The 13,300-nt window shown below is 37.2% G+C and overlaps 1 protein-coding gene across 3 annotated transcripts in view; it reads right to left on the reverse strand.

Annotated features, from left to right (window-relative positions):
* Immp2l (inner mitochondrial membrane peptidase subunit 2) overlaps positions 1 to 13,300 on the reverse strand; it is a 947,147-nt gene that overhangs the window by 214,246 nt on the left and 719,601 nt on the right. For all 3 annotated transcript variants that reach the window (XM_052185911.1, XM_052185912.1, XM_052185910.1), the window contains exon 6: positions 13,093 to 13,195. In XM_052185911.1, the coding sequence (XP_052041871.1) occupies positions 13,093 to 13,195 (103 nt within the window). The remainder of the gene's footprint in view (positions 1 to 13,092; positions 13,196 to 13,300) is intronic.

Here is a 13,300-nt window from a genome sequence, read left to right on the forward strand (position 1 = left end):
TAAAATAACTGCATAGGAGTTGAATCAACTATAATCCTTGCTTCCCATCCCAAAGTAAGAGAAATAAATCTGATCTGCAGCCAACACCATAATTCCAATGCATCTTTAAATGCTCTGCAAACTACAGAGCCCTGTATGCCTTTATCCTGTTGATTTGTGACTTAGCGTTTTAGTGCTGTGAACAGACACCATGACCAAGGCAACTCTAATAAAGGCAACAATTAATTGGAGCTGGCTTACAGGTTCCGAGATTCACTCCAGTATCTCAAGGCAAGAACGTGGCAGCATCCAGTCACGCATGGTGCAGGAGGAGCTGAGAGGTCTATCTACATCTTCATCTGCAGGCCTCTAAGAAAAGAGTGACTTCCAGGCCTCTAGGACTATGGTATTAAAACCCAGGCCCACAGTAGTACAGCTACTCCACCAAGGCCACACCTTTTAATAGTGCCTTTTGGCTTTTTCCATAAAATGGCAACAAAAAATATATAATGACTTCTTACTTTTTTGCATTTTAGGGTTTTGACCCATTCGTGGTGGGAGTCCGGAGGCATTGAGTTGTAACCAACAGTCACTAAGATTTCAGTACATTCTAATATCAATGTATTTTTCATGTGACTGCCACCTTAGTCTAAGGCTCCATCATCTCCCACTTGAACTAATCCTATCATCAAGTAATTGCACTCTCTATCTATAGTGTACTTCCAATCTAGACATTAATTCATAATTTTCCCAAACCAGTCTTTCTAAAGATGCCTCTTCTCAGTATTATTATGTTCAAAAATGTAAATGGATTTTTTACAGCCTTCTAGGTAACACTCAAGTTTCTAACCCTAAAGTCAAGGGCAAGTATAAATAGTCTTAACCAATAGTTTTAAAGTTTCTATTCACATAATTGGGAACTGACAAGACTTTTCTCAAAAGGCCAAACATTATTTTAGGATTTGTGAGCTATGCATCTTTGATACCCGTGTTTAACTCAGCACTTGTCCTGGAAAGAAGAGTGCAGCAGCCTCACTTGTTCACTAGGACTTTACTTATTTACAGTTAGTGTTATCACCACCTGTATGAAAACAGACCTTGAGCTAGATTTTACCAAAGGTGTCATAGGTAGCCAAAAATCTGCTGTAGGGCACTTATTTCTTACATATGTGTCATTAACTGGGACTTAAAACAGCTGCTCAGTGATGTTTCCCAGAAGGGATGCAGAATAAGTTAGCTCTGACCATACCTTGATAAAGCTCACAATCTTTTCTATACAAATGAAATCACTCAATGATTATATCACACATTCAATGTACAAGCAATATTTCATTTTGGAGGAGTTGGGAAATCATTTTTAAGGAAGATTGATCAGGAAGAAGTCAGTGCCAGCAGAGGCAATGACAGCACAAGCTAGAATCTGGAGACTCAAGACCTAATGGTGAATTGGCACAGACAAGCATAGATAAGGAGAAAGATGCATTTTAAAATGGCTTTAACTTCATAGTAATGAGTTCAGCCTAGTTCCTTTGAACTGTTCTGCCCTTATTCCTAAGCAGAAAGACTCTGTTTTTTGATTACCATTTTAAATAAGGACTCCTTAAAAGTATGTTTCTATTTGTTGATGGTTTCTGGACAAGGTTGATCATACATGATTGCTACTATAATAATAAACTCATGTAACTGCCAATAAATTTGCAAATTTCTGTTTGTCTTAACATGTTAATGAAAAATAACAGCTTAGAGTCTTCTTTTCTATTCCTACATTTTGTATTCTTTCTTATCTTTTTTGCACCAGAAATGACTTTTGTATAAAGTCAAGCAGGACAGGCAGGCATAGGATTTCCTACCATGTTTTGACTTAAAAGAAAAGTCATCTAATGATAGGAGACATATGTCAATGGCCCTGTCTTAAGAAGCAAAGCTATATAATTGGAGTATTTTTCAGATAGGAGCATTTTAGTGACAAGATCATGAATCAGAGAATAGAGGTGGGACTTATCTGCTCTGCCATAGACACATCTTCCTTCAAGCCTGCAACTCTGCCTTGGGCAGAGCCAATGCTCTAGATGGATTCCCATACACAGAGACAGCTTGACTCCCAGGAGGTCCACCAGACCAGGCTCACAAGTGAGCCCCCTCCACCTTAATACCCATGGGACCCAGTGGAGGCAGGACAAATCTGCCCTGCTGGAAACACACTTTCCTTCTAGTCCACAACTGGGCCCTGGTGCTGATCAGGTACTCCAGCATTCCCCACCCCTGACCCAGATCCAGAGACAGCTTTACTTTCAGGGGGTTTCTTCATAACTAGGGTTGCAGATCAGGAACTCTAAATCCCCTCCCACACCCAGAGACACCCTGACTGGAGTAGGGCATTTATAACTAGGCTCAAAGAAGGGACAGGCTCCAATCAGACACAGTGAGGCCAGTTAACACCAGAGATAACCAGATGGTGAGAGGCAAGTGCAAGAACATAAGAAACAAAAATCAAACTTTAAGTCTGTGAAGAAAGAAATCAAAGAAGACCTTAGAAGAAGGAAAGATCTCCCATGCTCATGGATCTGTAGGATTAACATGATAAAAATGGCCATCCTACAAAAAGTAATCTACAGATTAAATGCAATAACCATCCAAATTCCAATACAATTTTTATAGACCTTGAAAGAGCAATTCTCAACTTCATCTGAATAATAAAAACCCCAGGATATCAAAAACAACTCTAAGCAATAAAAGAACTTCTGGGGGAATCACCATCCCTAACCTCAAGCTGTACTACAGAGCAATAGAGATACAAACTGTATGGCACAGGTATAGAGACAGATAGGTAGATCAATGGAATAGAATTGAAGACCCAGAAATAAACCCACACACCCATGGTCACTTGATTTTTGACAAAGAAGCCAAAACCATACAGTGGATAAAAGAAATTATTTTCAACAAATGGTACTGGTCTAACCAAAGGTCTGGATGTAGAAGAATTCAAATTGATCTATTTTTATCTCCTTGTACAAAGCTCAAGTCCAAGTGGATCAAGGACCTTGCACACAAAACCAGATATGCTGAATCTAATAGATGATAAATTGGGAAAGAGTTTTGAATACATCATCAGCACAGGAGAAATTTCTTGAACAGAACACCAATGGCTCAGACTCAAAGATCAACAATTGACAAATGGGACCTCATAAAATGCTTCTGTAAGGCAGAGGAAAAGATCTTTATCAACCTTATATCCAATAGAGGGCTAAAATACAAAATATACAAGGAACTCAAGAAGTTAGACTCCAGAGCTAAACAAAGAACTCTCAACTAAGGAATCTCAAATGGTTGAGATGTGCCTAAAGAAATGTTTAATATCCTTAGTCATCAGACAAATAAAAATGACCCCGAGATTCCACCTTACACTAATCAGAATGGCTAAGATCAAAATCTCAGGTAACAGCAGATGCTGGAGATGATATGGAAAAAGAGGAACACTCCTCCATTGTTGGTGGGATTGAAAGCTGGTACAATCATTTTGGAAATCAATCTGGTGGTTCCTCATGAAATTGGAAATAGTTTTACCTGAAGACCCCGCTATACCATCACTGGGCATATACACAAAAGATACTCCAAAGTATAACAAAGAAAACATACTCCAAAGTATAACAAAGACATATACTCCACTATGTTCATAACAGCCTTATTTATAACCAGAAGCTGGAAACATCCCAGATGTCCCTCAACTGAAGAATGCATACAGCAAATGTGGTACATTTATACAATGGAATACTACTCAGCTATTAAAAATGGCCTCATGAATTTTGTAGGCAAATAGATGGAACTAGAAAATATTATCCTGAGTGAAGCAACCCTGACCCAAAAGGACATGCATGGTATATACTCACTGTTATGTGGATATTCGCCCAAAAGCTCAGAATACCCACAATATAACTCACTGACCATATGATCCTTAACAAGAAGGAAGAACAAAGTGTGGATGCTACAATCCCACTTAGAAGGGGGAACAAAATAATCAGAGGAGGCAGAGGGAGAGAGGGACATGGGTGGGAGAGTTGAGGGGGAAGAGAAAAAAAGCAGTGAGGGGAGAACCAGGTATGGGAAGACAGAAGAGATAAGTCCAGAGGGCCAGGAGAATGAATAGAAAAAAGTAACAGTGGGGGGTGGGGAGTGGGGAATGGGGGAACCACTGGAAAGTCCCAAATGCCAGGGATGTGAGAGGCTCCCAGGATCCAATGGGGATGACATTATCAGAAATACCCAACAGTGGGGAGACAGATCCTGAAGAGTCCACCTCCAATAGACACGGCCCCCAATGGAGTGGTGGGGCCACTCACCCATCTCAAAAATTTTAATCCAGTATTGTTCCTGTCTATCAGAAATGCAGGGACAAAAAATGAAGCTGAGCCTGAAGGAAAGGCTATCCAGAGGCTACCTCACCTTAGAATCCATCCCATCTGCAGACAACAAACCCCAATACTGTTGCTGATGCCAAGAAGTGCTTACAGACAGAGGCCTGGTATGGCTGATTCTGAGAGTTCTGCCAGCACCTGACTAAGACAGAGGCCGATGCTCACAGCCAACTATTGGACTGAGCCCAGGGTCCCCAATTGAAGAGTTAGGGGAAAAACTGAAGGAGCTGAAGGGGTTTGCAACCCCAGAAGGAAAATGATAATATCAACTAACTGGACCACCTAGAGCTCCCAGGAACTAAGCAGTCAACCAAAGCGTATGCATGGGTAGGTCCATGGCTCCTGCTACATATGTAGCAGAGGACTGCTTTAGCTGACATTAATGGGAGGGGAGGTGCTTCGTCCTTTAGAGGTTTGGGGGGTAAGGTAGGAGTGGGTAGGTGGTTGGTAGGGCACCCTATTAGACGCAAAGGGGAATCACCCAAATTACTTAAAGTCAAGATGCCCTCCTCTCCTAAGTCATTTTTGCACATATAATCATTAAGATAAAGACACAGAATGGCCTTTCTAAAAGACTACCTAATAAGTTTAGGAAAACTAAAAATATCTAGAGGAAGATATTTTAAAATTATGTCTGAGAAATTGTCATGTGCTGTTTGTGTTCAATTAGAATTGTCTCTGAGAGCAAAACGAGTCAGACTCGAGCATGTTTATTTCAAGTCTCTTTTAAAGCTCCCAGTCTGGTGGCAAGCTGATCCCCACCCCCCCCCCCCATACTAGTACAAGGAAAACAGAAAATACCAAACACCTAGGGACATTAATATCATTGTACACTTGAGAACAAGAGAAGGTAAACTATTTCCAATATGGGTTCCTACTGGCTAGCCATTCTAAGATATAAAAATGCTTGCAGTGGGAACGAGAAGCCCTAACCATAAGTTCACCTGTGGAGAGAATAGCTATTCTCAGCTCTGCCCAAGAGTCTCCTGCAGGGTTTCCCTAGTCAGTTTCTACTGGAAGTTTTGAGCTTCAGGTTTGATGATGCTTCACTCTCTGACTGCTACTTGCAATTTGTTCTTTTGCTTTCGCTTGCTTAATGAATGGCTTAATGATATGACTACTACAATTTATGCTTCATATAGTACAACTATAGTACAACTAGCTCTCAGAATCTCAACCAAAAGAGAAGTATTTATGTAGTATGGTCTTTACCAAAGCAATTCCACAGTTTACCAGAGAACATTTTATAACTAAATACCCAGTTAAATGATGTTCTTAGGAAGTCTTAAAGCCAGGCAAGTGGGAAGGGGTGGGTGGGAGAACAGGGGAGGGAAGGGGGCTTATGGGACTTTCGGGAAGGGGGGGCTAGAAAAGGGGAAATCATTTGAAATGTAAATAAAAAATATATCAAATATAAAAAAAAGGAAGTCTTAAAGCTTAAATCATAGTACATTCTCTCTCTCTCTCTCTCTCTCTCTCTCTCTCTCTCTCTCTCTCTCTCTCTCTCTCTCTGAGCCCTTTCATTTTCTATTCTCTATGGAGATTCAGTTACATAGACAGCAATTATATCTTAGAAATCTGATAAAGGCTACAAACTCCACATCTTCACAAAATCCTAAGTACTTATAAAATTTCTAAACTAATAACCCTGCATCTTTTTTCACAAAATCTTGATTCTTATTGTCAGTAAATATATATAGTCATTAAAAAAAGAAACATGCTTAATCCTGTAACAAAATAGCCCAAAGGAGCAAAGTCTGCCATTTCACAGTGGTGAAATCAAATGACACTTCTGCTGATATTTTCCTATCTGAAAATGAAATCATTTGGGAAATTTTTTCTATGCTAGCAGAATAATTAAGATAAAACTCAAAATTTGATCTAGTAGAAATGGAAGGCTAAATTGTTCCTGGTTTGGGGTATGAACAATATCTATTTTAGTTTTATATTGTTTGTCTATGCTCTCTTTTAAAAGTTATTTTATTGATGTTATAACTATATAGGCAAAAATATCTAACAAATACTGAAGCAAATCCTGAGAGGTGTTCTGTGTTTCGTTGCTACATAGGGATTACTTGATTTTGAATACTGCTCCGGAGATAGACGATCTTCTGAAACTTAGCTATATTTGTTCATACAAATATTTTCATTATAACCAGAGTTGCATACATGGATTTTCATGACATGCCATGTCTTTGAGTTTATCAGTCTAGTGAAAATTACATCTAAAAAATTATATGTGGTTGCTAGCTTCCAACATTTAAAAGGGGATTGTGGGGAAAAAAAGACATGAAAACCACCATAGTAAAGTCTTAAAGCTTCAAGTTATCACAATTTTATTCTACAAATAGAGAATATATATTTATTGCAAACAAAGCTATGTAACAAGTAGGACTGTATTATAGAACAAGAACAAAATACAACCAATTAAAGCCTAAGCAACATTCTTCAGATGTGCTAATAGAACACTTTACTTGGATTCTGTCAACACAATCTAATGATCTTTTTCTTTATTCAAGAATGGTTGATTGTAAATAAAAGCTACTCTAACAGCTCCAGAGAAGTCACACAAGAAAAACTCAACATTTCAGTGATAAAGAAAATGTCAATTCGTTTTCCTAAGTCTGCAAGATTATTCCGTACTATATAAGCAAAATAATTTCAGCACATTTGAAAGCTATTAACCACTTCAGGCATAAACCACTTTATTCACAAAACATACAGCATGTGTAGGACCTTATACAATGCAAGATTTTACTAAATACTTAACATTTGTACTGATTTTAGAATATTCTATCCAAGCAAATTCTTGTAGGAGATTTCACAGGTTGTTATGGGTATTTTTGTTAATAACGGCACTACTTTTCTGATATGCTTGTCATGTCCCCAACTTGGACTATCTGTTACAGGTTGGTTACAGTCTGATTGTTCCTCCGCTTTGAAGCTATCATTCCTCTAAGGAAGGTTGTTACTTGGCAGTTGTGGGATCTGTTGCCGTTTCTTTCCTGCTCCTTCTGGCATCAGGTTTTGGCTGACTCTTGGCATGTGCCAAAAAACAAACTCAGCATATCCTCTGTAGCCATGATTTTAATCTCTGATCTTAAAAATCTTTGGATGTTTTAAACATCCCTCCACCCAAACTTCATCCCAATTCCTTCTTTGACATCTTGTCTGGATAGTAACAAATCTCCCTCCCTTCCATCTCCAAGATTCCAACTCCAAGAATGCTGTTCCGGCCGCCTTGCTCAAAGTCTTTTTAATTGTAATAAAATGTACATAACATGGGAAAAATTACAACAGACATAACTGGCTAACTTATAAGAATGTCCTCTTCTGAGTTAGAAAAAAGGACTGAATGAGCTGAAGGGGTTTGCAGCCCCATAGGAAGAACAACAATATCAATCAACCAGACTCCCCAGAGCTCCCAGGGACTAAACCACCAACCAAGGAGTACACATGGAGAGACCCATGGCTCCAGCTGCATATGGAGCAGAGGATGGCTTTGCTGGGCATCAATGGGAGGGGAGGCCCTTGGTCCTGTGAAGGGTCAATGCCCCAGTGTAGGGGAATTAGAGGGCAGGGAGGTGGGGAGGTGGGTGGGGGAACACCCTCATAGAAGCAGGGGATGGAGGATGGGATAGGAGGTTTCAGGCGGGGGGGGGGGGGGGGGGGAAGGAAACCGGCAAAGGGTATCCCCTTTATATTTATATTTACTTACATTTGAAATGTAAATAAAGAAAATAACCAAAAAAAAAAAAAAGAATGTTCTTTTCCATTGTTACCTATATCCCTTATTTACTGAATAAAAGACCATTCTTTTGGTCTATTCTACTGAAAGAACACACAGTTTAAAAAGAACATTTGCAAATGGAAGATGCTTTAAAAAAAAGTGTCCCCATGGCATAAATGAGAGGCTTTGCATGATATGGGAATATGAACTTTATTTTTCTTCTAGCTTCTAAAGTGAAAAACATCTTTGAATTTCATTGACTTGAAAAGGAATCCTATGGAATTTCAACTGTGGTTTGCCTCACTTCCGTATATATCACCTTTCCTGTACTATCAGCCTTTTTTTAATCAATAATATTTGTAGTGTTCACTTACTGCTAATGTCAGTATCACGTATTAGGCACCATTCCCTAAAAATGTTCTTGGGGACTCATGCTTTGTTTAATTACATAGCAATAAAATAAAGAGTTTGGATTGGCTATTTTACAAGTGACTTAGGTGGATAAGTATTCTTATTTTTCATAGCTTATAGTTTGCATTCTCAGATAGAGACATTATATCATAATAATTTCTGCCTCCAAATTGTTCCATTCTGCTAGATGGTCCTTGCACACAAATTGTTCACAAGTGATACTGTGATCACAAACCTAAAAATCAAACTGTTTATATATCTTAGAAAGAACACCTATGCCTTGAAATATCTAAAACCAAAGTTTTCTTTTCAAGTCTTTTGATCAATATAGTCTGAACAAATTATTTATTTTAGAAACTAAACCACTCAGTTTTTATTTCTGTGTAGATGTTAGAATTTCTATTATGACATACTCCCTTATAAAAAAAATCACCATGCAGCACAAAATGAAAATATCTCAGAGGTTCATGTCTTACAGCAAGATAAAAATGTTAGAAAAACTTCAAAGATAGAAAATGCATAAGCTAAATAGAGGCCATCAAAAGAGTCAGAGTTATGTTTTCACCAAAAGGAATGAATACTTATGAGGCTGGTTCAAACATGAGCACCCAAATGCACATTCATAATAAAGGGAAGAGAGGAGTCTAGCACGTATCTTAATTGGTGGACGAGTCTGCTGCCCTAAAGTAGTTAAAAATTACTCCTTGAAAGTTTACCCCATGAAGCACATGTCCAAACAGCAGCAGGACACTTGCCTTTCATGTGCCCTACTATTAATCATCAGAGCACAAATCAAAACCTGAAGTAAACAGTTACTTCCGGGTGCTGGCAAAGAACTGTTGCAATTTCAGAAGGCATATTAACACCTCTAATAGTAGGGGTGGTCAAAGGAAGGATGCTAATTTTATTGCTAGAGCAGAAGAGTATTATGAGGTATGCTTAGAAAATATTCTAAGCAATCATAAGCCTATATCTGATAGTGTTTTTCAATATGATAGTCAAATACTCTGAATTGATCCAATTATCATAGTTATAAAAGAAATGCATGAAAGTTATTTCTCACACTATATATCCAAACTGAAGCACTAAATAGAGTTCATATGTAAGAAGATATTTTCTATAATTGTCTTAGTTATCCAAAAGGTTTAGCATAAAGACCATAGTGATACTGATATCTATAATTAAAAGTTTTCATGCTGAAGCACATTTGATATTTTTCCATCTGGTATTGTAAAATAGTTTTTAATAGAATAAAGAGATAGATTTGACCTTACATGTCATCTACTTTTAATCATCTTTAAACTAGCTTTGAGACAAAATATATGTTTATAATTTTAAAGGTCATAAAATTTTTTCAACCACATTAAAGTTTGGGTAATTACAATGGTATAAAAGAATCAAATAATTGGCCCAACACTGGAGTCAATAAAATATTATATAGTTACTTCCTTATTTTATATTCATCCAATATTATAAATACTGAGTGTATAATTAAAATTTTTATAAGCGTATTTGCATGAGCATAAAATTTACCCTATGGCTAAATCATGTCATTTAATTATAGTTCTATACAAATTTTCTCAGGTTATTTATTAAAATTTTTATTTTATATGAAGATGTTCATTTTATCAATGACTTATGTACAATTAATTCAGAGAAGGGGTCTTTTTTTTTAATAATGTGAAAATATAAATCTGTAAAAGTTGGGGGAACTGAGAGTTCATAAAGAAGACTATTAACTCTTGTTTGATTTGCCCTGTGTTTGTACTAGAGTATCCTAGTTTCTTTCTATGCTGTCTTCCTCAAGAAACTGAGTATGGATGTTGGATTAGAAGTTATATATGATTCCTCTTCTCACTGCAAATTTCTTTATTGCTTCAGTTTTGTTAAAAAAATCTTTTTATTAATAAGCCATTATTAATCTTTCACTGATAATATCAGTAATTTTATGTCTGTGTAGTTGCAATGAAACAAATCAGAAGCAAATGACAGTATAAAGAAATACACAGGTGATAATAAACATAGCAAAAGAATCAGGATAAGACATTTGTTTTCTTGAGGCTTCTATGATGGATTACAGTTCAATGCTTACTTGAGCATAGAAACATCAGGAGAACTGTAAGTGGGTATAACCAGAGTCTATTTATCATCAGGTAAGTGCACCTCTTATGTTTGATTATCAATTAGCTACAAATGAAACAAATGAAGCAGATTCTATAACCAAGTGGATTACTATGCAAAAACATGAAGTATGTGAAAAACAGTAACATGCACTGTGAAAGTAAATGGGAGGCAAATAAAGATGAAAAGTTTCAGCCCATTGGTCCATTCTATAAACAAAGGAAGCTTTCCGGACAAGTCTGACTCCTTCGGGAGTTGTTGTCAATGCCAAGGAATTATATTACTCAATTCAAGGGAAGAAATGAATCAAAAATGTATCTGAAAACATAAAATTCACTGGTCCTCTCTATAATATTTAAATATACTGACTTGTAAGCAAGAGAATTTTATCTGAAAGTGTATTAATTTTCAAGACTGTATTTTTTGTCTCTCCTTTTCCGGGGCTGGCACATTCCACCAGTTCTGGGGGATAAGATTCAGATCTGTATGCTTACATCACAAGGAGTTACCCATGAGCCACATTTCCAGTTCTCCTTTTCTTTCTCCAATAAGGAAACAAAGAGAAATCAACTGATAGGCAGTCATAATAATTACATAAACAACATTGCTCCATGGAATGATATCATTCTCCATGTTCTTCCATGGAGAATCAATTTAATAATGAAATACCAAACACCAAATAATGTTATTTAATAATGAAATAGCAAAATACCAAATGCCTTAAACTTTAGGACTTTATTATCAGGAATTACTTAGCATATACCTGATAGAAAGTAAAACAAGAAATACTTCATTTCAAAATCACTTTAATATAGACTTGGCCAAAACGTGGTACATGTACTCTTATTGGTCAAAGAAATCGAGCTATTTTCAAGTGACTAACTTTTTTTTTCACCTTGTTACTTGTGTTTTTCAATATAGACAATTGTCCTGCATTATAAGCAGCACAAAAGAGTCCCAACATTTCTTATTTTTGTTTTTTTCTTTGCCAGAACTTAGATTATGTAATCTTTTTATATAATTACTATTCAAAGACAAGTATGGACTGTAGGCATTGTTTTTAACATCACTGGTGTAACTCGAGAAACAAATAGGAATGCTGTGCTAAAATTTCTCCCACAATTCCACATACTTATTCAGATGCAGCTTTTATAGGTTTTACCAAAGTTGAGTCCAAGTGGCTATATATTTAGTGTTTATAACAGTGGCTCTTTATAACACACATACAAAATTCCTTTTTAGAGACCACACCTTTTAATTTTTGGCAAAATATGAGGCTATAATTTTTTATACAGGCAGGTATAAAGATGATGAATAGTTGCATTGTCTTAAACATGTACAACAAAAGACTTTGGGAAAACAAAATGGGCAAAGGTAAGTTTTTAAACAGACCAGATGAACAAGAAATCAGGTTCAGTTTCCACTGACTAAGAAATCTTATCACTTTCATAATAAATTACTGTGAAGACTCATAAAGAAGAGAATTTCTATATTCACTCAAAGTGAAGAAAATCCATGAAATATCAGGGTAGTCACATATTCTATGGATAAGCATGCAACAGAACAGAGTAAGTCTGTATTTCTGCTATAAATTAAATGCTAACAAAATGTCACTTCTGAACAGTACCAGAATGTGCCACCCCCAAGCATGCCACTCTGACACAGGATTACTTTCAGCTAAGGGTATCTGAAAAACAGCAGCCATGAGCTGGGCACACTACTCTCCTCTGTCTTGAAAAGAGGAGATTAACACTCCCGGGTTAAAACTGTCCTCCCTGTAACTGAAGTCAAGAACCATTCTTCCATGGAGAATCGTAGCTGGGAACATGCAGCAGTCTTGTTAAAATAATTCTGATCTTCCTTCAGCCTTCAGTTACTTGCCTCAAATTACCTTTCTTTTTGCAAACTAATACAAAGATGGGTGAGTGTTGGGAGGGCTTTCTTGACACCAAAAACATTATGTGTATATGTACCATTCTCTGGTAATCTGTTTTACATCAATTTCATTGTCAGACTGAGATGGGGCCACAAAAGAGAAGCAAGGAAACCCACTTCACCCACACTTACTACTGTGATTTCTAATACTGCTGTATTAAATAAAAGATTTAAAAAATTGGTGCCTGTATATCTTGCATTTTTATAAGTTAAATATTAACTGAAAACACAGGTAGACAGCATTACTATGAAGGAAATGAAGATTTTCTAAGTGAAAGTCAGTTAAAATACACACACACACACACACACAACACACACACGTACACACGCATGCACGCACGCACGCACACAATTTGACAGCCTAAAGGAATTTTCCAACATAAAGTTTTCCATTACTAAGTCTCCGGCCAGTCTGGGCTGAGAGAACAGAGCAACCTAACCGGTAACACTTGCCCCAACCTTTGAAATGCAACTTTCTCAAGAACAAGGTTTAAGGTCACTCACCGGTCCAAAAGAATTACTATCAAAACTGTGTCCATGATGATCTCCTTCAACCCACATGTGACCACGGGGGACTTTGACCAGCCGGTTCTTGTGTCCAATGGTTCTGCAAAGAAACAGTGAGACCAATGAGGTGAGCGCAGGAAGGGAACTTTACAACTTGGAGACAGTATCAGGAAGGACATAACATCTATTAGGCAGATGAGAGGGT

The sequence above is a fragment of the Apodemus sylvaticus genome, chromosome 6 (assembly GCF_947179515.1).
Source record: "Apodemus sylvaticus chromosome 6, mApoSyl1.1, whole genome shotgun sequence".
NCBI lineage: Eukaryota > Metazoa > Chordata > Mammalia > Rodentia > Muridae > Apodemus > Apodemus sylvaticus.